The sequence below is a fragment of the Numenius arquata genome, chromosome 6 (assembly GCF_964106895.1).
Source record: "Numenius arquata chromosome 6, bNumArq3.hap1.1, whole genome shotgun sequence".
In the NCBI taxonomy this organism is placed as follows: Eukaryota; Metazoa; Chordata; class Aves; order Charadriiformes; family Scolopacidae; genus Numenius; species Numenius arquata.
This window is the reverse complement of record NC_133581.1, coordinates 58029521-58053960: the sequence shown is the minus strand read 5'-3', so window position 1 is coordinate 58053960 and position 24440 is coordinate 58029521. Positions and strand designations below refer to the sequence as shown.

The 24440-nt window shown below is 49.5% G+C and overlaps 3 protein-coding genes across 3 annotated transcripts in view; 1 reads left to right on the top strand and 2 right to left on the bottom strand.

Annotated features, from left to right (window-relative positions):
* The window catches only part of TTLL5 (tubulin tyrosine ligase like 5), a 128378-nt gene extending 127953 nt beyond the window's left edge, over nucleotides 1-425 (bottom strand). Inside the window, exon 1 of the mRNA XM_074149099.1 lies at nucleotides 259-425. Within this exon, the coding sequence (XP_074005200.1) occupies nucleotides 259-338 (80 nt within the window). The 5' untranslated portion in view covers nucleotides 339-425. The remainder of the gene's footprint in view (nucleotides 1-258) is intronic.
* Nucleotides 426-1283: 858 nt separating this feature from the next.
* ERG28 (ergosterol biosynthesis 28 homolog) lies at nucleotides 1284-3831 on the top strand. The gene is made up of 4 exons (XM_074149641.1): nucleotides 1284-1514; nucleotides 1691-1781; nucleotides 3010-3128; nucleotides 3300-3831. Exons 1-4 carry the CDS (start codon nucleotides 1382-1384, stop codon nucleotides 3377-3379), a joined length of 423 nt encoding a protein of 140 aa, XP_074005742.1. The 5' UTR covers nucleotides 1284-1381; the 3' UTR covers nucleotides 3380-3831.
* Nucleotides 3832-5731: 1900 nt separating this feature from the next.
* The window catches only part of FLVCR2 (FLVCR choline and putative heme transporter 2), a 37622-nt gene continuing 18913 nt past the window's right edge, over nucleotides 5732-24440 (bottom strand). Inside the window, exons 4-10 of the mRNA XM_074149585.1 lie at nucleotides 23240-23307; nucleotides 22355-22458; nucleotides 15596-15706; nucleotides 14850-14955; nucleotides 14260-14371; nucleotides 13784-13839; nucleotides 5732-5788 (exon numbers count right to left, since the gene is read on the bottom strand). Of these exons, the coding sequence (XP_074005686.1) occupies nucleotides 5732-5788; nucleotides 13784-13839; nucleotides 14260-14371; nucleotides 14850-14955; nucleotides 15596-15706; nucleotides 22355-22458; nucleotides 23240-23307 (614 nt within the window). The remainder of the gene's footprint in view (nucleotides 5789-13783; nucleotides 13840-14259; nucleotides 14372-14849; nucleotides 14956-15595; nucleotides 15707-22354; nucleotides 22459-23239; nucleotides 23308-24440) is intronic.

The following is a 24440-nucleotide window of genomic DNA, read 5'->3' as shown; positions in this document are numbered from 1 at the left end:
TTAGGAGCATGACAGGAAGAGATCAATGAAACTACAGACTTTTAGAGTAGCCAAGGAAGAGCTGCACCTCCAACCCTGATGAATATGGTGGTCTTTTAGGGTATAAATATAGGTAGCCTGGCCACAGGCTTGAGGCTCAAACCAACCATCTTCCACTTCACAGGTAGGAAGAGGGTACAGAATGCAACTGTCTTTTCAGATTAGTACAAATCCTGCAGGGAAACAGAAACAGTTAAGAGGGGTTTTTTCCACACTTACTCCAGCCCATCTACATCTTCCTCCTCGTCCTCCGAGGAAGAGCCAGTTTCCTCCAGGTCTCGAGCCATCCCAACTGGCATTTCCTCTGGGAGTTTTCATACAGCCCAGTCTCAGTAGCCTCCAAGACTCTTTCCTGCAGATGCACAAGATCTTGCAAGAGCAGTTACCTGCAATAAGGATTAAAACCATGAACGCATAGCTGAGCAGGACAGGAAGAACTCCCACCTCCTGTCAATAGGTATTTCTCACGGGACTATCAGCAAGCTTGTTACAAGCTGTAAATCACCTCCCAGCCAGGGGAGTGTATGAAGAAGCATCACCTTCCAGCAGATTATTCCCCACCTGCTCCTGAGAGTCATCCAGGCGCTTACCGCTGAAGCGCCTCCCTGCCTCCGGCCGCAGAACAGCGCCAGGCCCGGCCCGGCCCGGCCCAGCGTCAAAAGCCTGCTCCTCCCCGCCGCCCAGACTCCCACACCGCCTGGGGTCAGCCGGACACCGTAACGCCTCCACCGGCCGAGGAACAGCCCTCCGGCCCGGCCGCGCCCGGAAGAACAGCTGGGGCCCGGCCTACCCCGCGGCGGCCCCGGGAGAAGCAGGAGCGGCGGGGAGCGCCCGAATAGCTACGACTCCCGCCGCGGGGCCACCGGCCAACCACCCCTCGCCCTGAAACAGCTTCCCGTACCTGCTCCCGCATCGCCCCGGCTGGCGGGGCGGACGGCCCAACAACCGCGGCCCCTCCCGCCGCTTCCCCGTTACTACAACAACCGGCGGGCGCTGGCCCCGCCCTGTCCCGCCCCCAATGCGCAGGCGCAACAGCCCGGCCGCGCGCCCAGCCTTTGCTCCGCCCACCGCCGCCGCTTCCGCCTCCCCCCTCCCCGCATGGAGGGCGGGGCCAAGAAGGGGCGGGACGGCCTCCCGGGCGGTGCGGGATTGGATTGGTGGCGGAGCCCCTCACGTCCGCGTGGTGCGTGGATGGAGCGGCGCCCCCGCAGCCAATCGGAGTGCTAGGCGGCGGGAGGGGGAGGGGTCCCGGTGAGGGAGCGCGGCCGGTAGCGGGCGGCGCCGGGCGGGGAGCGCGGCCCGGTTCCCTGCGGGCGGGCGTCGCGTCGTGCCGGCCGGGAGGATGAGCCGGTTCCTGAACGTGCTGCGTAGCTGGCTGGTGATGGTGTCGGTCATCGCCGCCGGGAACACCCTGCAGAGCTTCCGCGACCACCGCTTCCTCTCGGAGAAGCTGTACACCGCCAGCCCCGGCCTCGGTAAGGGCCGCGCCGGCCGCCCCGAGGCCTGGAGGTCGCCTTCCAGCCGCGGGCCTTGGGGCGTCCTGACCGCCCCGCCTCGGCGGCTGCTCCCGCTGGGGAGCGGGGACGGGGCGAGGGGGCGGCGAGCGGGGCTGTGCGTGGTCTCCATGTGCTCCCCTCCCTTCTTTGCGCAGTGAACGGGCTCCAGGCTCGGACCTTTGGCGTCTGGACCCTGCTGTCGTCGGTGATCCGCTGTCTCTGCGCCATCGACATCCGCAATAGGACGTACGTAACGGAGCATCGGAGGGATCTGATCTGCCGGTTTGCTTGCTAGTCGCAACCCGAACAGCTAGCTTAGAGGGCAGCGCGAAGGAGGTGGGGAAATCTATAGGGTTGAAAGTGTTCCCCCTGAAAAAGCTTCAACAGCAGTCTGGGATTTGTGTCTTAACTCCTGCTTCCACCTGCCTCTGTGGGGACAGCCTGCACGTTTGAGTTCTATTTCTTAGGTCTGGCAGAATTTGGTAGATCTGAGAACTCATTTTTGAGCGATTTTTGAGCTCCAGCTTGGAAGGCATCTTCTGATGGCGTTACTGCTCTGTTGACATCAAGCAGTTGCTAATGGTGTGGTCTGATTGATGCTTGATACTTGGTTTCTTGTGACAGCTCAGCTAAAGGCTGTGGCAGGTTGAGAGGCCCCTTGCAGTGGTCTTAACCCACTGCCTTTTCCTTACACTCTTGCCTGGAGCTGAGGACAAGGCCCGAGGGGCAGCCTGATGCTGTGGTGGGAGGCAGGCCATTTCACCCTGCAGTAACAGAAACATTTCTGAGAGGGATTTCCAAGCAGGGTGACTCTGGGTCTGTGCTAGACAAAGCCTGTTGTTGGAGGTTGCTAGAACTCACTCTTTTGTCACCACCTCCCTCAGCCCTGCAGCAGAAGTCACTGTTCACCAGGCAGCGTGTCCTTGGATTGCCTAGGCTTGTCTGTGGTAGGGAGCTACAGGGGGATCTGGTTTTAGGGGGTTGTGGCAATGCCAGCGGCCATGAAGCCAGTTGGTTTTTTTTTTATCTTGCATCTCGTGAACCTGCTTCCTTTCCACAGTTGTGGCCCCTAGAGGGTAGCAGAGCACAGGTGGGAAGGCTTGTTGGGTGATGCAGCCTGGAGTCAGCCAAGTCCTGTCACCCTAGTTCTCAGCTCAGCTGGTTCTCGCCCTCTTTGTGTGCACATGCTTCTTACTTCACTGGTGCCCTACCCTTGCTCTCCCCTCTTCCCCTGCCTTCAGGGCAGATAATGCTTGTGACTTCCAACGCACCACTGAACACGTTGCCCCGTTCTCCTGTCAGCAATTGCCCAGGGAGCTTTTGCACCTCACTAGGCAAGGGACCAAGTGCCCTCTGTGCTGCCACAGTGAAGACCGATGGGGCAGCATGCAGGTTTGCTTCTTTTCCACTCAGCCATGCTCATGCCCATAACATGGGCTATATGATAACCTGCTTCTGTTTTGCTCTCCAACAGCCTCTATTATATCACGCTCTTCACCTTCTTTTTGGCCCTTGTTCACTTCCTCTCCGAGGTCTTCATTTACCACACTGCAGCACTGACAATTGGAGTTATGGCACCCCTCATGGTAGCAAGTAAGTAGAGCTCTGCATTGTCCCCCCCCAAACTCTCCTCAGAGCTATGACCCCCCGGAAAAACTCTGCGGGGGGGGCTATGAGCTAAGGACAGGGAGGGGATGGTGGGAGGGAATGCTTCATCTCCTGTGCAGCATTTTCTACGTAACTCATCCTGTATCTCCACCACAGGTTTCTCTATCTTGGGGATGTTGATTGGCCTGCAGTACCTGGAGGTAGAAGCACTGTCACAAAACAAGAAGAAAAACTGAAGCTGAGGGCCCTGTGTAGGTCAGCGTTGTCTCCTGTTGTCACTGCCAAACTTCCACTAAATCTCAGCTGAACTTCTCCAGGACACCAGTCCAAGTGGTGGATCAGTGTTGGACTCTGTCAATCATTCTTCATTACCAAGTGTTTTTCCTTGTCCAGGCAACGTTTCAACTGATTGATGTCAAAGACCAAGTCCCAGAGGAGTTTGTGTCAAAGCTCGCAGGGTGCAGTTGGTGACTGCCATCCCGGAGGACAGCAGGGAATGTCTCAGGCGTGCCCAGTGCACTAAGGACGTCTCTCCCAATATACCTGTGGGGAGGAGGTGTAGAGCTGCCCAGGATCCACTGAACACTTTGGACCAGAAAGAGGGAATGTGTGCTGGCCCTGGCACTGCTGGGTAACTTGCATGTGTATGTTCCTTGGGGGACATTTCTAATAAATGACAGAAAGCTGCAGGGTGCTGTGTCTGTCTTTCTACTACACAGCAACAGGTAGGGGGATGTACAACCTCAGAGCAAACAGCAGTTTCTACTGGAGGATAAATCATCTCTCTTTACAGCAAACCCACCTTTCCCTGACTCCTTCCCACAAAGTTCCAGGTCTGACTGCTCACATCACACAGAGAGTTAGTGCAGCTCTTGCTTCCGCAGCGTACTGGTGATAGCAAACTGCGTGCATCTGAGAGCAAGGACTGAGCTACCCTGGCAGTGAGCTGTAACTACAAGAAGACAGAGAAAACAGGATCGGGTTGCTTAGACGCAGATGAAATAATGCCTAAAGCAGATGGGCAGTGCACAGAAGGTAGGAAGGAACCAGCAGGATCTGCTAGCTGGGAAGATGGTGCATGTGCAGAAGAAAGAGGGAGGAAAAGAGGACAACAGTAGCGTGGGGTAGAAAGATGATTTTTCCATTCTGCAAACATTTCAGGCTATTAAAAGAGCCAGATGCAGACTGTTTCAACCATTTAATATGAATGCGTCAGGTTTCACTGTACACTTCAAATGTTTTTATTTTATATAAACTTCTATCTTAGATGCCCATCCTCAATCCCAAACTATCAAAAGATAGGACCTGAATTTTTTAATGTGTCAAGACTGTATAATTTCACCCCAAAAATGTTTTGTCAAAAAAGGTATGTTAGAGAACTATTTCTATTCATTCCACATGGTTGTAGTTTTTGTCCCTCCCTCTCCTCCCCCAAAAAATGATCTAACTGCATGATTTAAGGAATATAAGGACACTTGATGTCTCCACCAGTGGAAAGATGCTGGAAAGGAAGGAGAAGAGATAGAACTATCTACGTTTGTGTTTAAAAGATAAACAGCAGCATACAGAGGGGCAGTGTCTATGAGACACATATGCTGGTAAGAGGGGCTTCTCCTGTTCTCTGTTACAGTGGGAACCTTCCACACTGGAGCAAATCCAGATCCCCATCATACTCAAACCCCTCGCTGTGGTTGTGAAGAGCAACACAGCTTTGGCTGGTTATCTCAATAGAACACTTCAGAAAAGCTTTCACATAGTGTTGAAACATGCAAAAGGCACTTAATCATTAAGGAGGAAAATACAGTTCTCAGCCCAGGGAGCTTGTTTGACTCACTCCTGTGTAGTGATGAGCTGGGCTTCGGCTGTAGCTTCAACAGAAGCTGTAGAACTAGTCCTTGCCTCCGGGTAGGAAGCATATTGGTATGTCTGAATTACTCCTAATATATAGGAATATCAGGGCAACCTCAGTGAATTCTGAGCAGAGGTTTATCCACAGACTAAGAGTGCTTCGTCTGGGACAGCCACATAGTAAAACCAGAGCCAGCAGCAGCAGATGCACTGCTTTGCATTTGCTGGTGATATGCTGAGGCCTCTACCATCCCCTGTGCAACACAGAGAGCATCACAGGCACCGAGGCAGAGAGATTCCTCCTCCTGAGAGCCAGCCGAAAGCTCTTCAAGGGCTGTTCACAGGATAAGCGTGGTCCAGCTTCTGCATTTCATGTCACAGCTTGCCTGTGAGCGGAGACACCGCCACGTGCAGGGTGCCACCCTCATGTGCTCAGGGCTAGTCTGAACTATGGCTTTTCTCAGCACGTGCGCTTTTTCTTTTCCAAGCGTACATGGTGGGATGAGGGGGTAAGAAGTGGGTTTTCCCATCTTTTCCTCCCAAGCAGCAAAGTCTCCAAAACAACAAGGTGCAGAGGTATAACTGAAAAGAGCAACTCCCTTCTTGTTTTGCTCTTTGAGATTCTCCACAAGCAGTTCACCGAGCTCCTGTCCTGAGGCTGCCCCACTGAAACATGTGGAGGTAGCAAAGATGGGAATGAGGAAGGGGGCTGCATCTCCCAGCTCTGCCACCCCTCCATTTCACAGCTTTGATTCCTCAAGGATTATGGGATCAGCGCAGGCTTCTGGCATCACTTTCTGCAAGTCAGACAGAGAAAAACAAGATGGTTAGGATCCTGGGTAGCTAGACCCAGGCTTCAAAGAGACCACCCAGCCAGAGGCTGGCTAATTCACAGTTCCCTGCTAGTGTGCAGAAATCCCCAAAGAAGAATCACCATCCTCAGAGAGTCCACCTGGTTCCCTCCTCCTTCTCTAGGCCCTTCTACTGCCCAGACAAGGGACACTGGGGCAGCAGAGTAGAGCAAGAGTCCCACTTCCCTTAAGCTACTCGCTGTAGTCCTCAGACCAGAGTTAGTTCACAGAAGCTGTACAGGCCCAGGTATCTGCCCCACAGCCAGCTCCCTGAAGATGTTTCACTGTGACACAAAATCAGCCTCAAAGCAATGAAGCTGCAGGGCCAGTTCCCTGGGCAAGGGAAGGAACTGGGAACTCCTCCTTCATACCATGAGGCAGCACAGCATCTGTGCAAGCACCAGAGAACCTGCATCCTCTGCACCCTCAGGAGGCTCAGCACAGAAACTAGCCCCTCTCTGTCCTTATTCTGGCACGAGCAAGAGCCTCTTCAACTCCCAGATTGCTGGTTCTTCTCATCTTCATGTCTTTTTATCCCCACCCCCCATTCAGGGCTGGCATCCACTTCCGCATTTCTTCTCTGTCCCCAGCTTGGACTTACGACTGGGATAATTCCACAGAGTGGTGCAGATAAGGCTTTCTTCAAAATTATTTACTCATATCTTAAAGAGCCATAAGAAATGAGGCAAACACACAAGTTTTTTCTGCATAGATCCTATAGAAGAATTGGCCTGATTACTTGAATCCTCCTACAATTTCTTCCCTTAAGATGGAGGGAGCTATAGATTCATTTACAGAGGAAAAGCAAGGCCAACCAAGGCTGCTGCCCAATTACCACCCTATCCTGGGTCGCATAAAACAGCCAAACTTCTGCAATTCCAGTTCAGCCTTCCTGGATGGAGCTTGATGAACTCCTCTGCTGAGCCCTTCAAGCCCTTCTGGGGTATGTTACGATTAGACTTCTCCTTCCCCCAGGGGATTTCAGATACCTCTCCAAGTTCTGACTCTGCTTACAGTGAGATGCCCCAGTTCTCACCCATTCAAAGACAACGTGCAGACTTGTAAGGGCAAATGTGGAGTCTCCCACAGCCTGGGCTCTGAGTTAACTCACTCTGGGGCAAGACAGACATCTGAGGCGGGAGTCAGAGGTGCACAGGAAAGAGGTCCACATCCCCAGTGCAGTTCAAGAGAAGTCCAGGCAGCATGGAAGCAAGACATACGAAACAGTTTCATTTTGAGTAGCCTCTTACACAAACTGCAGGTGAAAAGGTTTTACAGAGGTCAGCAGCAATATCCCAAAGCAGAGGAGTGAGAACAGCAAAGCTTCAAATAGATGCCTGGAAGCAGAAGCCGGGAAGTGCAAAGATGGAACTCCTACCAGCAGGAGGGCTAGGGGTGCGCATGAAGTAGTGCCTGGAGGAGTAAAGGCAAAGCTGCATTTAGGCTTGGGAAACTCCACCAGAATGCATCATGGAAACACGATGGCAATTCTGAACAGGCTCCCTAAACCCCTCTGGGGTCTGAACACCACTCACCTGCTGTGGAGCTACAGGAAGAGATTTAGATCAGCCAGTCTGCAGGGCTCCACAGCCTTGGAGAAGGAAGGCTGCTCTCACAGCTGGGAGTCACAACACTGGAAGAGGGTATGCAGATGGCCTGCCTGTGGCTTTGGGAAGCCATGTAAGCACAGTAAGCACAGAAAGGGAGCAGGGAACTTTGGGAAGCATGGGATGGGATACATACCATTTGTGCCTACTATGCAAAATTCCAACAGGATTTTGGTTTGGTTTGTTGTTTTGTTTTGGTTTTTTTATTGGCAGTATTTCACTAGAGAGTAAGCGTGCTACAGCTTGCAAGGGACTCCAGTAAGCTGCTCAGGCTGGATGCTTGCCCTAGTGCCTCTAAATCACACTGGCCTTGGGAGGAAAAAGCAACATGCCTTTGGGTATTCCGCTGAGACCCATCAGATGCATTTTTGCATCCAGGCAAACATACAACCAAAAAAACGTACAGCAAAAAAAGGTACTAAGCCCTGATCAAGTCCTGGCTTACCCAGGACGTGGTTTAAGGACACAGCAGAACTTCAGTCCTGTTTTAAAGAAATCGCTTGCTGTGGCTGTATACCTAGAGCAGGTCACTGGTCATCCAATTATCATCCAGACAAAGGTTTTTAATTTTAATACAATTCAAAAACCAGGAAAAAGTCTGAAACCACTTTACTCCCTATTCTCTGCTATCAAGAATAGGTTCTTCACACACATATACACAAAAAAGTTCAATTTATCTACCGCTACATAAGACCAGCACAAAGTAGTCTCAGTGCCCTGAACACACATTAATCAAATTTGCAAGTTTCAAAGAGGCCTAGCAAAGCCCAGTTTGAACAAAAAGGCAGTCCTGCCATTTTGGAATCCTGCACTCCATAAGATAGCTGCTTTCTTAAAAACCCATGCAAGCTTAAAAGTACTTCCAAAGAAATGTTGCCTAAGACTTTTCTTGAACAATTCGCTCCCAAGACAAAACAAACCACAGAAAATCAGCAAAGATGCTTATTTCATAATGCAAGGAAACAACGTGGGAAGGTTTGCATGGATGCTGGAAACGAGGAGCAGATGAGCACAGGCTGTACACAGCATATACATGAGTATAACGCGTATGCTTAATCAACTGACAGTACTATGAAACCTTAAGACACAATGTTGGAATGGCTTCAGATGCCTTTACAACAAAGGCAGCCCACAAAGAGACTCATTATCATGTAAAACGGGCATTTGATCCAAGTGTCCTGAGATACAGAAAGCTAACCCTGCTGTGCTCTGGGAACTGAGGCAGACAGAAGTGGGAGGATTGTTGGAACCACACTACAGCTTTATTAATAGCGGACAAGGTGTCCATAATGCCATTAGGCTAATTTAGTTCCCACTACAAGTTCTACTAATTGTGACATCTGTTTAATTATAACCATAAGCAGAGAAGGGCACTGTCAGAAGACAAACTGCTGCGAACACAAGTCAGGTCCTGCAGGAAGAAGGGAAAGCGTCCTGCAGTGTGGACGCAGTGGCCAAAGGCTCTGACAGGTGGCTGCTGAGAGACTGAGATTCCAGGGCAGAGACTCAAGGCTGATAAACACTGACTCTTGTCACTGAAGTATGGCTTTATACATTGATCTTCTCCCTGCAAAGTTAACAGCTCATTCAGATTCTAGGCTTTCCATTTCATCACCAGAAGCCACTACTCTTTCCTCTCTGCTGTACTGCATTTCCAACAGACAGTAAGTTGAATTCCTCCACTAGAACAAGGGCTAGCGGTTGTGAGACTTTTCCCAGCTGCTTATAGAATATTTCGTCTGCCTCTTCACCCTGGTTGGGTGGTCTATAACAGACTCCCACCATGATATCTGCCTTGTTGGCCTTACCCATAAACACTCAACCCTATCATCACCATCATTAAGGTCTAGACAGTCAAAACTCCCCAACGTACAGGGCCACCCCGCCTCCTCTCTCCTGGCCTATCCCTTCTGAAGAGTTTATAGCCATCCATTGCAGCATTCCAGTTGTGCAAGTCATCCCACCATGTTTCCATGATGGCAACTGTATCATAGTTTTCCTGCTGCACAATGGCTTCCGGCTCCTCCTGTTTGTTGCCCATGCTGCGTGCATTGGTGTAGATACACTTCAGTTGGGTTACTGATCCTGCCACCTTTTTGCGGGGAGAGGCCCTAATTCCTACATGACCATTCTCAGGAACTTCCATGGTTTCTAACACATGGATAACCTTTGCATCTTTGCTGCTGCATGGATGCCCATCCCTGAGACCTCCACTGAGACAGCAGACCAAAGGACCCTGCTAGGACACCATCCCTCAAATATTGGCATGCTGACCCCCCAGGCTTATCTCTAGAGAGCATTTTATCCCTTTCTCCCTTCAAATCTAGTTTAAAGCTCTTTCATCGAGTCCTGCTAACTCCTGCGCAAAGGTCCTTTTCCCCCTTTGAGACAGATTTATCCCATTGGTCTCCAGCAGGCCTGGTGTCATGTAAACCCACCCATGATAAAAAAAAACAAAATTCTGCTGGTGACACCAGGCTCAGAGCCAAGTATTGATCTGCTGGCTCTTCCTGTTTCATCCCTCATCATTCCCTACAACTGGAAGTATAGAAGAGAACACCACTTGTGCTCCTGATCCCTTAACCAGTCATCCTAAGGCCCTGAAGTCTCTCTTAATTGCCCTTGGACTTCTTGTTGCAACTTCATCAGTGCCTACCTGAAAAATCAATAATGGATAATAATCTGAGAGCTGTACCAGGGTAAGAAGCTTTCTCTTTACATCTTTAACCTGGGCCCCAGAGAGGCAGCAGGCTTCCCTAAGAAGTGGGTCCAGTCTGCATATTTGGCCTTCTGTTCCCTTCAGAAGGGAGTCTCCTATTACAATGACCCATCTTTTTTTCTTTATGGAAGCAGTTTTGATGCAGGGTGTATACGGGACCATCCCTGAGCTTCACAGTGTCTGTTTTGCAACTGGGATGCGTCAGTGGTAACACTGGCCATTGTACCAAGCTAGGTCTGCTAACAAACGTGATGACGTAACCTTCAGCTATCAAAGAAGTACTGGTGTACCCCAAGCAGGCTTGCCCGGCTCATGCAGCTACAGCTTCTCACTACTCGGTCCCAAATCAACACCACACATGTACCCTGCTAAAGCTGCCACAGACTGGAGCATGGAGACAGCTTCAGAAGCACTCAGCCTGGAGTCAAATCTTTCCCTGCTCATGGGACTCTTCCTCACGCTTGCATCAAAACGTGGCAGCTTCACACTTCCTGTAGCACACGCTCTAGTCTTAGCAAGATTAAGACTGTTTTTCCCAACAGACTCACTCTGCTTTTGCCTGTTAGTCCTGTTGGCTGTGGCACTAAGTGATGCACACACTTGATGAACACCTTGAAAAGCAAAGGGTAGCATGGTTAACTTGGCAGATCAGCCAGTCAGTGTGAAGCAGAGGACAGTGAGTAATAAAGCGTTACACCCCAAGCAACAGCTGAGAAAATGCCAAGTGCCACTGAGATTCACAGATCAGCAAGAACAGAGGTTTAAAATTTTCAGGCATTCTTATACCAAAAGGCACCAACCCAATGACTCTTATCGCTAGATGTTTTTAAACTTCCTTCTTGAAGTTGGCCATGTGCCCTGGCTGTGATCAAAGCCAACTCTTCTACAGGGTTCCTGGTATCACTTCCAGCCAAGAATATGGACTGCAAAAATAATGTCAGAGAAGAGCCTACAAATGCCTGCACCTCCTCTCACCCAATAACCTACTGACAATTCAGTTCTCCATCTGTCCCAGCATCAGGCTTTGCCTTGCCGCACGTAGCTGAATCCCTATGCCCCTATCTGACATGAGTCTGGTGGAATCTCCACTCTGTTCTTGAAAGCTATCTTGTCTTTCCTCTTAGGTGGGCACCCAAGAAGGCCAGAAAGATTCTCAAGTACTCTATGGCTATTGCGGTCACCCCAAAAGTGCCATTGGCTTGGTGCCTGTGCCACGCGTGAGTGTTCACAGAAGCAGATTAGTGCGATTCTCCTACCTTTGTGTATGAGCTAGTGAGCAGGAATGGGAATTGATGGGATTAGGGTTACAAGATATAGTCCCGTAATCCGTGATCTGATTGCTGCCTTGGAGTCTCTGTAACAACAGCCACAAGTCACCATCCCAGAAAAGTAGGGAGGCAAGTAGGGAGGGAAATGAAAGAGGGGGGGAAATAAAAAAAAAGAGGAACAGGCAAATGAAGAAACCAGTAAAATCATCCAAGCATGTGTAAGGCAGCTGTGCCATGTAGAAAAGCTCCAGTACCTGAGTCTGTCAGAGCTCTCCACAAAGGCAGCACACAATGCCCAAGCCCAGCTGGCAGCTCCCTGAGGCATCCATGTTAGTGCAGAACCCCAGATTCAGCCCACCTTCAGTTGGTCAAGCACCTAGGGTTGTTTGTTAAGCTTGAGAAGTACCCAGGTGAGCCATGTGGAGGCCACACTTGGAGGTATTGTGGGGTGTCCATCATGGACTTCCTCAGAGCATGACTCCTCAGGAGGAAGAAGCTGCCAGTGATGTTTTTGACTGAGATGTTACCTCACACACATCCCTCTGGTTCTTACTGCAGTCAGTTCTAGGGGCTTTTAGGATTACAGAAATGACACCTGTATCACCTTTCCTCTGGTCTCAACACCCTCCCCCCTCCAGTAGCAAGCTCTTACAATCGTATTTATACTACAAATGGCTTCAGCAAAAGCGTACAATCAATCTGTTGAGAGAAGTGACTGACAAGGGGAAAGGACCTCACCACTACTAGGCATCACGTTTGCTGCCAAAGGACCTTGATATTTCCTGGGCCTTGCACGTACGTGTTACGAATTAACTTGCAGTTCCACCAGCGCCTCTAATTACAACCCTGCTGCTTCAGGGCTTGTGGAGGATGGTTTGGCCTTGCAATTCATTTTCTGTCTTTGGTTTCAGCACTGTTAATCAAGGGATACAAGCAGTTTGGTGTATATCAAAACAGGCTGGTCTTAACTCCAGCTCAGCTTAACTAAGTGTGTTCCAGTTAGCCCCGTTCACGCCAGGGTTTTGGGAGACCAGTCTAGCAGACTAGCAGTCTAGCTTGGTCTCAAAGACCATGATGTGCACCACTGCTAAAATCAGCCAAAATTTTAAGCCTCAGAACAGGAAAAAAAAAAAAGTAGAGATTCTTTTTAAGTTATGACAATGGGATGGGGAGTCCTTTACTCAAACAAGATAAATTTTGCAGCCTTTTCCCTTCACATCTGGTCTGGAACTACACATGCAAGAACTACTCAAGACAGCCTCAATTCCCTTTATTTATCCTACCCTCTGTGTTTGTGCTCAGATAGTTCAGTAAAAAGAAATAAAAAATAAAAATAAAATAAAAATTTAAAAGCATATATTTTGTAATTGAAAATCCACCTTCCTGAGTGGAGCAGCCGGTCGGAGCAGAGCTGCTTCTTGGACCTTCTGATCTCTCTCCAGATCGGACTGGTTAGATTATCTGGAGGAAGGCAACACTGTCTTCTGAAAAAAGCTGACTCGAGCCAGCAGAGAACTGAGCTTATGCACTTTGCTAGTCATGGTCGCTGATGGCTTCATGAACGTTGAGTGGACATCTCTGCTAATGTCCTAGAAGAGGAGTCCAGAGCAATAAGGAAAAGAGCCTCAAACAACCACCAGTCCCCTCTCTTTCCCTGCAGGGAGAGCTTTTAAGAGTATCCACTGCAATTAGTTCACCAGAGGCCCTCTCACACATGCAAACAGCTGCATTAATTGCACAGCATGTTCCAGGGACATTATACCCTGAGCTCGGGTGCCCACATATGAACTAGCAGCCTTGTCTTCAGCACTGTGCAAAGTGTGGGGAGCCAGGCTGCTCAAGCCCTCACTTGGACTTTGCCACCTAACCTCCTCCAGTCCGATACGCTGAACCCCACTTGGCAGCCAAGGACAGGGAGTAAGAGGAATAACCTGCCTCCCTAGAGGAGTTACCCAGCTCCAAACAAGAGCAGAGCACTGGAGGGCTTAGTGCGTTGTCAGGGGAGAGAGAGAAGTAAACACAGTGCTGCCATACATCTGGCTCTAGCCAATACGAAGATGTGTGAAGCCCTGCAGACTCCCAGAGCCTACAGATTCTGCTTGACATTAGCAGTAAGCAAACAGAGGCCCCAGCAGCTGGCAGAGCTGGGATTACAGCCACCTGTCTGAAAATGCCAAAAAGGAGCTTCCCCACAGGCTGGGCAAGAAGCTGTGGGGTAAAGAGAAGAGAATCACAGCTGCTGTCGTAACTAACAAAGGGCCAGCCCCATTCCTAAAAGGGGAGTGGTTGGATGTTGTCCTGAGCTAATAGCAGGGGCACAGCAGGGATTGAAGGGGGGTTTACTCACTGTCTGTTCATTGTCCAAATTGGCCCGCTGTCTTCGAAGATCAGCCTTAATGAATGCTGGGACAGAGGAAGGAAGAGAGATGTGAAGGCAGTTAGGTGACTGTGTAGAGTCCAAATCCATTTCCCCAGGACTCAAAGGGGCAAAGAGAGGCCCCAGAGGAGACAGAAACACGTTACGGTGAGCAAGGGAAACCCCCCTCCTGGGTAAGGCAGAAAACACTTCTGAAACAGGCAGGATAGAGACTCCTTATTGCAGCATGTGAAAGGTGCATCTTTGAGACCCCAGCCAGGGCAAGAAGCCTTGGGTCTTCTTTGTAACAGACCAGCTGCTTAAAGAAGCACAGCAGCATGGCTATGGGACTGCTGTGGGAGTCCTGCCCATTCCTGCAGGCACCACTACACACAAAAGCCCTTCAATTCATATGCCAAGCCCAAGGGGAAGAGTCACAGCAGAGGAACACTGAAAAATTTAATTACCTGTCATAACAGTCCCCAGAAACAGGAAGGAACAAAGAAAGATGTTTCCTGCCTTCGTCCCAAAGCGATCCATGATTTGCCCTTGGCCGATGGTGAAGGCAATACCAAAAATCTACAAACAAATAAAGGCAGTGTCAAGCTTTACTGTTACTATAAAGCAGTCCGAACAGCTTCCCAGCTTTACCAAGGTATCAGAGCATACAAGCCAGCCAAGCTGTTGGCCTAATGAGGCTAAAGTTTGGTTATAAACACATCCAGAGGCACGTCCTTGCAGCTGATGGGAACACGGGTGACCTTTAAGGCTTGAATCCCATCTCTCACTGGAGAAGAGCCAGTTCCTATGCTGCCAGGAGCAATGTTGGAAAAAGCAAGGATGACTGGCATCATAATGGATTTTCCTAAGGAGAAATAGAATGGGTGCCACTAGAGAAATGTTATGAGGAACATTATTCAAAGAGTCAGGTCCTGGGGTGCTTAGATCTGCAGTACATTACAATAATCATGGACAAGAAATAGGAGTCAAGGCTGGGAACTATAATTTAATCTCTCTGCCTATAAAGAAGCAAGCAAAGGGAAAAAAGCACACCTACCTGTGCTGAGACATTAAGGAGTCCTGATGATGTTCCTTCCGATTCTGGGTATGTCAACTCTGCAGCAAACTCGAAGCCCAGGGGAAGGTATCCTGTCATGAAAAACCTGTAAAGAAACGCACAGAAAGGAAGACTCAGCAACTACCAGAAGGAAGACTGAAAAGGCACAGTGTAGCCCATACATTGGGATGCTTCACTGGCTGCACAGGATGTTTCCCCTAGCATTGTCACAGCCCAGGCAGTTCTCTGACTCCCTCACTGTGGCACAGATCTTCCTTCTACCCAGAAATAACTTTGTCCACAGCCTCGGGGCACAGAGCCAGGCCAGCAGGGAGAGAGCTGCCGGTTGCTTCAAGAACGAGGCATTAAAAGCAGCATCTCCCACAATTAACTCTAAGGGGCATCATCCCATGCACGGTCAAACAGCCACCCAGGCCCACATGCTTTTCACTCCTGCCCACCGGTCACCTATCTGGTTGTGGTACCACTCACTTCCCAAATGCTTTCACTGGATCACCTGGAACATTTAAGGCAGCTGCAGCTGAGCAGGGCCACACTAATGTCCCTGACTCTAATGAAACATGTACAAGAGAGATGGGGAGAGCAGATCATTTTGTCCTTAAACCACGCAGGAGCCACACACAGGCTGTGGGTCTCCCCAATCCCTCCTGCGCCATGAGCTCTGCCTCCCTGCTCATCCCCCAGCAGCTCACAGGTAGAGAAAAGCAGCCTGCAGATGAACTTACCCCAGCATGCCTGCAGTCACAAAGACCACCCAGAGGTGGCCTAGGCTCAGAGTGAAGGTGTAGGCTATCATTCCCACCAGAGACATGATATAGACGACTAGTGTTGTCTGTCTGCAAGAAAAAGCAGAGTGTAATCTGTTTTATTTGTTTAATCCAGTCCTCCTGTTCTTTCCACCCACACATCTTGGTACACGCAGCACACGGATAAAATAAATACATAAAGTTGCACAACTCTCTGGCACCCTTACCTCAGACAGAGGAACTGGACTGACAGAGAGCACAGAAGTGCCTGCACACACAGCAAGGCAGCAGGAGATGCAATAACATGAGCTAGGAGTTTTCACATCCCTACTTCATGACCAGGGGGGCTTTGGTCCCTGCGGGGTTGGGGAATTGGCATCACATCTATTAGGAGGCACCTATGAGACAGACAAGAAGCTCCAATCCTACTACGGGCTGACAGGTCCCTGGTCATGTACTGTACATGCCTCTTGAGGGAGAGGACGAGAGCCAAATAAAGAGATCGTTAATCTTTCTTGGGCAGGCTCTGTACTATAACCAGTTGGACACACTTACTTATAAGCAGTAGCCAAGGCAATTGAGAACTTCCAAGCAGGGAAGCAAAGGGAAGAGATGCCAACACTACTACAGTGTTATGAGCCTGTATTTTTTAGTGCTATCTGCTCCTTTCTGTGTTGAAACGGCCTACTGTACTTGGAGAGGTGACGTGCAAGCCAGATTGCCTTCGCAGGCTCGCCCTCAAGCCATGGGAGTGTTTAGCAGGGCTAGTGCCAGCTCCACAGCCAGCAGCAGCAGCTAAGCCACAAGCTCTTGTCTCTGGGCAGAGGGGACAAAGAAGCCCTGTGCCCAGGAAGCACGCCAGGCAGATCCTGGAAACAGCCAGCCCTGCAGCCTGGCCAGGCTGAGGAATGTCAGTGGGCTCAGTACTGCAGGACACACACAGCAGTCCAGGCCAGCCTTTCCAGAACTGAAATGTCAGCAATTGTCATCTCTGACTAGACACCAAGGAAAGCCCTCCCACATCCAAAAAACAAGGCTCTTTATAGTACAGGAAGTAGCAAGCAGCTCTTCACAGTACATAGCTTTGGGAACGATGGAAGGAAAAGTAAATCCTTTACCTGACTGAAATTCCACCAGCATCTTGAAAGCAGAACAGTTACCAGAGTTGACAAAACCTTTTGGCCATTGTCTTTTAGGAAGAAGTTAAATGTATAACCATGAGCTACTTGTGTACTTTCTACCAAATTTTAGTCTTAATTCATTAAAGAATGTGTTTGGTATCAATTTCTAGATTTTTACTAAAGAAACTAAAGCTCAAACTATTTTCACCTTTTTTTCCTTTTTAATGCAAATGACCACCATCAAAAATGCAACCCCAAACGGGCAGCCAGTATTATATTATACAACTAAATATTTCCAGTTCACTGAATTACTACAGATAAAACCAGAATTTTCCAGCTAAGGTTCTGTCCTCCCTTACTGCTGCAATGACTGAAATCGGTGAGGTTCATGCTCATATTTAAATTCCTATCTAAATACAGGCTTGAGAAGCTAATTTCAGACTTCAACTATCGATCCATACTTACAAAGGTTCACCAGACACATTTAGTGTACTGAAAGGCTAAACAACAGTTTGAAAGACTCAGAGAAGTTAGAAAGCAGCCCCAGAAAGCGAAAGAAGCAGGTAAAAGCCTTTTTCTGCTTAATACAGGTTCCTCAGATATCTCCTATGAGTTCTTATGCCTCCCATCCCTTGACAAGCAGCTGTGGAGGAAAAGTGCTGACAAGGAGAAGAGCTCAAAGCTAGAATCACAGCTCCCTGGGCTGCATGGCCAAATTTGAATTGGGTGCTCCTTCCATAAACAGGAGTCTCCAAATTACAGAGCAGTCAGTGCTAAAATACAGTGCAGACCTCCAAGAGGTGGCTATGGCCCTAAGAAGCTTAGTGTCTGCCAGCAGGGACAACTTGGCACACTTTTTTTTTTAATTATCATTTTCTCCCCACAGCCAGTTTTGGACTCAGCGCAGAGCTCTTGGGATAGTCCCAGAAAATCTCACCCAGTCTGCTGGGCTTATGGTTCAAGTATTCCAGGTAATTTGACTCTGTTGTGACAATTGCACTTGGCCCCTCATCTTCAGGCAAAGGTGATGAATGAGTTAGTGACCAGATGTGGTCAGGGCTTTGTTTCATAATGATGCTATGTCTTTAGTCAAGCTGCAAGAAAGAAGTTCCCAGGACATGCAGCCCACACACACACTGAGAGCTAGCACAGGCAGGCACATAGGAGCAGGTAGCTCTTGAAGGTGTTCTCCAGAACTAAGTGGGTGACCAAATGGAGAAAATTGTTTTATCTTGCCGTGGGTACCTCATCTGTCACACATTAGCTGGCTCTAGGAGACTGAACTTTCCTCACTGACTTTCCTCCACTGAGCCTCATTAGGCTCCAGCAGAAAGAAAAAAAGAAAAAAAAAAAAAACAGACCCTTGTGAAAGAACAAGACCACAGGCTTGAGTGCTGTGGAAATCACACACCAAGAAGTGCCCTGAAGCCATGCACTGAGCTGCTGCCTGCTCCCCACAGTCCCTAACTGGGACTTGAACAGACAGCCCTGACCCAGACTCCTGCTGCAGGAAACAGCCACAAGCACACAAGCAGACTTCTGCTAAACCAGACTTCAGCAAGACCCTGCTCCCCTGAGCATATCACTGATGACAAAAAAGGAGATTTGGCACCCAGCAGTCCAAGCAAGACCCAAAATTTTGTAAAGGGTTTAACTGAGACACAGGTAGACACTGGTGCATAGGGAAACAAAGAAACCCCTGGAGAAAGATACCAAGGCAGAGCATTTCTCAGGAAGTGGCCTTTGTCACCATGTCACTAGAGGACAAAGAAGAATGCTCTGTGGCCCTCAGGGCACCAGCACATGGAAGAATGCCCAGTTTTGCTTGATAAGCCCCGTATCATAGTCATAAATATCTTATGGAAGAGATAAAAACACAAAGGAGGAGAAGCAGATTCACAGAGGACATTCGCACAGCATTCTGATGTTTTTAGCAACCTGTTGCCACGATGGGCCTACAGGGGCTGATCATTATTGTCTGGAACGGGTACCACCAGCCTCCTTAACAGGCTGACTAGAGCAGTGAGAGCAGGCTGGAAGTTACACCTCCTGCTACATCACCTTAGGACAACTGGGGTTGACCTACCTCTGCGCTGTGGGGTGTGGGAAGGAAGCCCAGCCCACCGACGTGGAAGCAGTGCTACAAAGGCACAAGCTGCCAAGTCTCTGTGGCAGAGCCAGAAGGAGATCTGTGAAGGAGCTGACACGCTTGTCACTTAGGTGAATCTAAGCTGCCCTGACATTCATCTGCCCTCCAGCCACATTCCCTACCCTTCTGGAGAGGCAGATTAAAGAGCTCACGCAAGGGACTGTGAGAAAAGAGAGACCTCAGGGGAAAAAAGCAGGGGACAGGACTGGGATGGAGAGCACAACTGCTGTTCAGCTAACTTCAGAGGAAGCCCTAGAGTAAGGCTTTGGTGGACACCTGGCACCCAGCCGGGGTCAACCCACCACAAACAGGCATGGCCCAGCCAAGTCGCGTCTCACAAGGTCGCTTGGATGAGGAAAACCAAAGGGACAGGACCAGACTCACAGGGGCCCTGATCGGAGCTGCGAAAACACTATAGTCAAGCAACATCTGAAGCAACAAATGAACACGAGGCGGGGGGAGGCCACAACCACGTGCTACGGCTTTAGCTGCTCACTGGAATGTTGTGTGCAGCTCCAGGGCACTCTGCTGTACGGACTGGGATGACAGACAGCCTCCACAAGCTTTGCTATGAGGATGGCACATTCCAGGCTGTGCAAGACCCTGAATGAAGGCCTGGTCCCTGTACTCCCAAAAGGATCTCACTGTGGAAGACACTGAGGTGCTGGATGCTGGAGAAGGGAAGAATTGAAGAGGGCTGGTTTGGTTTTCACTGCCCCCTCATCCTCCGGCACTCAGTTTTATGCCACTTTGTTCCTGTATGAAGGTCACAAAAAAGGACAGCCTTGGTAAATTATTTACATAAGACATGTCATGACAGGGTGAAGGCATATCCATTACACAAGGACTAACCTGGAAAAGGGCTACAAGAAGCAGACCCAAATTGCAGGCCAGAGTAGGCTGGGAGAGCACTCAACTTTCAGTGGAAGAGACCCAAGCGCCTTATTCTTCAATATCCCCAAGTCCTTCCTCCCTCTCCCAAATTTTAATGCATTTTGGGCCCGTACAAACATAAGTTTAAAACACCACTTGTGGTCCTCTGCCTAGTCAATGGAGAGAGATGGGTATTTCTTGCCTTACATGCAGCGATGACAGCAGAGAGCGCTGTCTGGAACCAGCTAGACCTGAGACCATGTGAACATCACCCTTAAAAGCAAAGCGTGGCCAAAGGGAAGTGCTGATTAATCCAGTCCCCAAACCCCTGTTTCTGAGCCAGATTCCCCTACAGATATCAATATACCCAATAGTCTCCAGGTGTCACAATCCCATCTATCCTCTGAGCCAGGAACCTGAAGGACGTACATGGAGCCCCACTTAATGTGATGTCAAAACGTGTCCTTTTGAAGCGGTGGGCTGTCCTTAGCCAGCCACCACCTCAGTTCTGGGACTGCTCACTCATCACAACGTAACTCACGTATTTGTATGGGCCAAATCTGCGCCTGCTAATTCCAAAAATAAGAACACCACAGGGGCTGCTGCAGGGACTTGCCTGCCAAATAAAAGCAAGAATGCAAGGCCATTTGGTGCCTGAGCATGACAGATGGGGAAAGCCTGACTTAGCACGGCTTCACCCTTTCAAGGAACTGCTGATGGGACAGTAAAGATCAAACACGCATGTAGAGCTCTGCAGTTCCTTCTGTTATTAACCTCCCCCTGCTCCCCTCAATCACAGCTGGATCCCATTCACTTGCTTCCCTCTCTCCCTAAAAAAAAGGACTTGACATCTTTCCTTCCTGATTTTCATGTGCTTACCATTTCGTTCCTGACACTGTCTGAGCAGCAGAGGGAAGGGGGAGGGTACCTACCTAGAACATCTGGCATCTTGACATTTTTTTTTAAATAGACTTTTAAATGGGGCTAAATAAAGACTCTGTAGCACTCCAAATTTTTGCTAGTTCCACAGAAATCCACTTTGTGGGCTGCAATGGAGAAGAAATTCTTAGCAGTGTTCTTCCTCACCTAAGGCTAAATCTATTCCCAGATAGTCCCTGGGGTCTGTAGGATAAATTCCATGGGTGCCATAGCTGCATTTTTCTGTGCTCTCAGCAAGCTCTGCCCACCTATGTGGTCCCACTCCAAGCAAGCAGGGGACAGGCAACAAATCCAGGAATTTTTTTTCCCCCACCTCTCCCATTCTGCCAAATTTCAAGCCCCAGCTCTGCCTGGTGAGCCACAAAGTTCTTCAGCACTCATGCTGCAGCCTAGCTCCGCTTAGGGAGAACCAGGAAGACCATTTGCCCTCGCAGTGCTAGTTGAGGCTATCTTACCACTAGCCCCGGGCTGGAAAGACACACAAGCTCCATTGCACAGTTCACTAGGGCAGTTCCTAGCAGCTGTGTTTCTATTTCCCAGGACTGCCAAATGAGAACCACTCAGTGGCACACAGTGATCTAGAAACAGCAACAAGCAACCTGCCTGTCTCTGTATTAGTCATCTGCTCCTCTTCCTCAGCACCCCGGGGAGTCCTCAGCTACCATTCTCTTTCTTGTTAGAGAAGCCCATTTTCTCTCCATCTTTGATTCCCCGAATTGACAGCTAGGGCCAGAGGCCACTTCAGAAGATGCAAGCCCACAGCTAGCCAGATTCATCCAAGCTGCTTTTCTGGCCCAAGATACCAGGTAGGATAATGGCAGTGGGACACCCCCAGGTGAAAAGCTGCTGCAAGGAAAAGAACTCCAAAGTTGCTGTCTGCTCATCACCAGCACATCACCAGTAAAGCCCCCTCAGGCTTTCAGTAAAGCCTGCTCAGGCAGCAGGTTATAGCACAGTTCTGAAAGCCAGCAGGGAAACTAAAAAGCTGATTACACAGACCCCAATATAAGACATGAGAGGCATTCTCCATCCCCTGGGACACACTATAGAGGTCTGTCAGTGAGATCAGAGTTCCTGAGGACTGGGAGCTGCAGGACACCCACATACTCTTAGCTATCCCTTTGCAGATAGCAGGGTATGCTGGCCAAATCCACCTTCCCAACCCACCAGGCAACAAATCCAGAATCATCCACCCACAGCCCCAATACCCCTTATGCCTGCCCTAAATACAGCAACATGCCTGCACACAATGCCTCTGGGCACCAGATTCAATGTGCCTTTCATTAAGCTGGGCAAAGATTCACAGAAGCTGGTTTGTAAGGGCTGAGAAATAGTCTGGTACAGTCTTGATTCTGCTTGTGCCAAGAACTCTCTCATCCCTGACAAAGCAGCTGCTGGGCCATCTCATCGTCTCCCTATGCCTCCCTAGGGACCACTAGAACCAGACCTTGTATGGGCCCAGTGCAGACTAACACCACACAGCTCCAAACTTCACTTTAGACTAAATGGATTTTGAAGAACTGTATTTTTTTCCTACAAACCCTCCCAACAATTCAGTCCTTGGACTGCTGAGTTGCAACTGCACAAGATTGCTCCTTGCACAGTATGGGGGAAGAGCACATTCACTAGGGGGACAGAGGCAAACAAGGGACTTACTTGTAGGTTTTGGTTCTGTCCAACCAGATGCCAGAGATCAAAGCTCCAACCATCCCCGACAGTATAATGGTGAGTCCAATCCTGCCAGCATTCACCTCCTCCCCCTGTGGTAAGACACACACACGCTCACACAAATGCAAAACCTAAGTCATAGCCAACAAGAAGCAGAGTGCAGGGAACCCTGAGAGGAAGAGACACCAAAGTTAGTGTCCCATACATGTCTTCTGCTGGTAACACGCTACCAGAACTAAACTTTGCAAGAACACTTTTGGGCCCACTATGAGCCAATGCAGTGTCCTGTTCTGGCCCATGAAAAGTGGTTTGTCACTTCTCTCTGAGCCAGCCCAGAGAAAAAGGTGAACACCGGCCAGCGTGAACAGACACGCTCAGAGGAGTCAGCATAAACCCTGTGAAGCTTGCTGTCCAGTGTTAGGATTTGGGCCAGATTGACCAGGAAATACTGGGACCCCCTATAAGGCAGCACAGAAAGGACCTCTCTGACCTGCAGCCCCAGCAGGAAGCTCTAGAGTAGCTCAGCTACTGAGGCACCCCACTCTTGTCACCAGAGCACGAGTGTGGGCAGCCTCCTGGTACAGATGTTACAGTAGAAAACACTGTCAGGAACATGGTGGAGGCAGTTGCTGGAAGAATTTCTCAGAAGAACATGCTGCCATTTAGGGTGTAAGAGAGTTGTCTTTGCTAGAGCTCACCAGCTTCCACACGGAGTGGGGTAAAGAACTAAAGGAACTCCTGCCAGCCAACTTGTGCCAGAGCCAGCCAGAAGTGCTGTGGCTCTTGAGATCGCATTTCTCACAGACTCTCCTTTGGCAGCCAGCACCAGACAACAGCAAGCATCAGAGGGCCTTGAGGGTTGGATGCACTTACTGGGTAGTGATGGATGACCATGCGGTTCAGCAGAGTGGACAGGGCGTAGAAGCAACCTGTATTCAGACCTGAGAGGGGGATAAAAATGCAGCACATTCAGAGCCTGCTACTCTCCTCCTGGGTAGCGAAAGAGTAGAAATGCAGAGAGAGTGATCTTCAGGAGCAGCGATCCATAATACGGCTGCCAAGTCTCAGGAGAGCCAGACTGGCTAGACAGAGGTTACTGAGAGAAGGACAAGGACAAGGACGCCCAGATCTCAGCATGCAGGAGGAAGCACCCTGTAGTTTCAGGATGGTTCTTACCTTAGCAACTAGAGGAAGGGCTGTGCACATTTCTGGTACTGAAAGGTCTTGCAAGTCCTGCATAGGGTCTCAACCCTTCCTTACAGCCAGATCCATTTTTAGCATTGGAGTTTTCTCCTCCTCCTAGCCAAGATAATATACTAGAAAAGCACCTGCCTCATCATCATCACACCTTTAACAAAGATCTTGGATTCAATTAACACCAATGCCACTGACCTATGTGGTTTCCTTCCAGAGAAGAGCCTGATAGCACTCTCCCTGCTGAGAGACAGTAAAAAACATCCTCTCCAAGCCAAGAAACACCAGAAGGCAAGTAGGAGCAGGGCCGATGGTGAAGCACAGACAGCACTTCCCCCAGGCACCTGCTGTGTGTGTCTGCATGGGAAGAGTCTTGCATTTTAAAAGATACCACTGAAGCCTAAAAAAAAAAAAAACCCAACTGTGAAAGTAATTGTCTTTCTGAAAGGGAAGTTAGATTAACTGTTACAGGCATCAGCCACCTGGTGAAGGTTTTTCAGTATCACCCAAGGTGAGAATGGAAACCGTTGGGGTGATACTGGTCAAGCCCCGTTCAGACACTCTGCTTCAGCTTACATGCAACTCTGGTTGAGTTAAACGCCTTCCCAAAGGGCACAAAACCCAAAAGCTTTCATTATAGTAGAAAAGAACAGCCACATGGGCGCTGGACCAGCAGTACTGCAACAGCTACACTCTCACCTTGGGTGATACTGAGAAACCTTCCCCAGGTGGATGAGGTCTGTAACAGTCAGCGCAACTTTCTTCTCAGAAAGTCATTTACATTTGCAGTTAGTTTCTCTTCCAGGCTTCAGTGATCCTGATGAGGGGAGGGATAGAACACAGATTTCACCACTTCAGCTCACACATCTATAGACTCCAT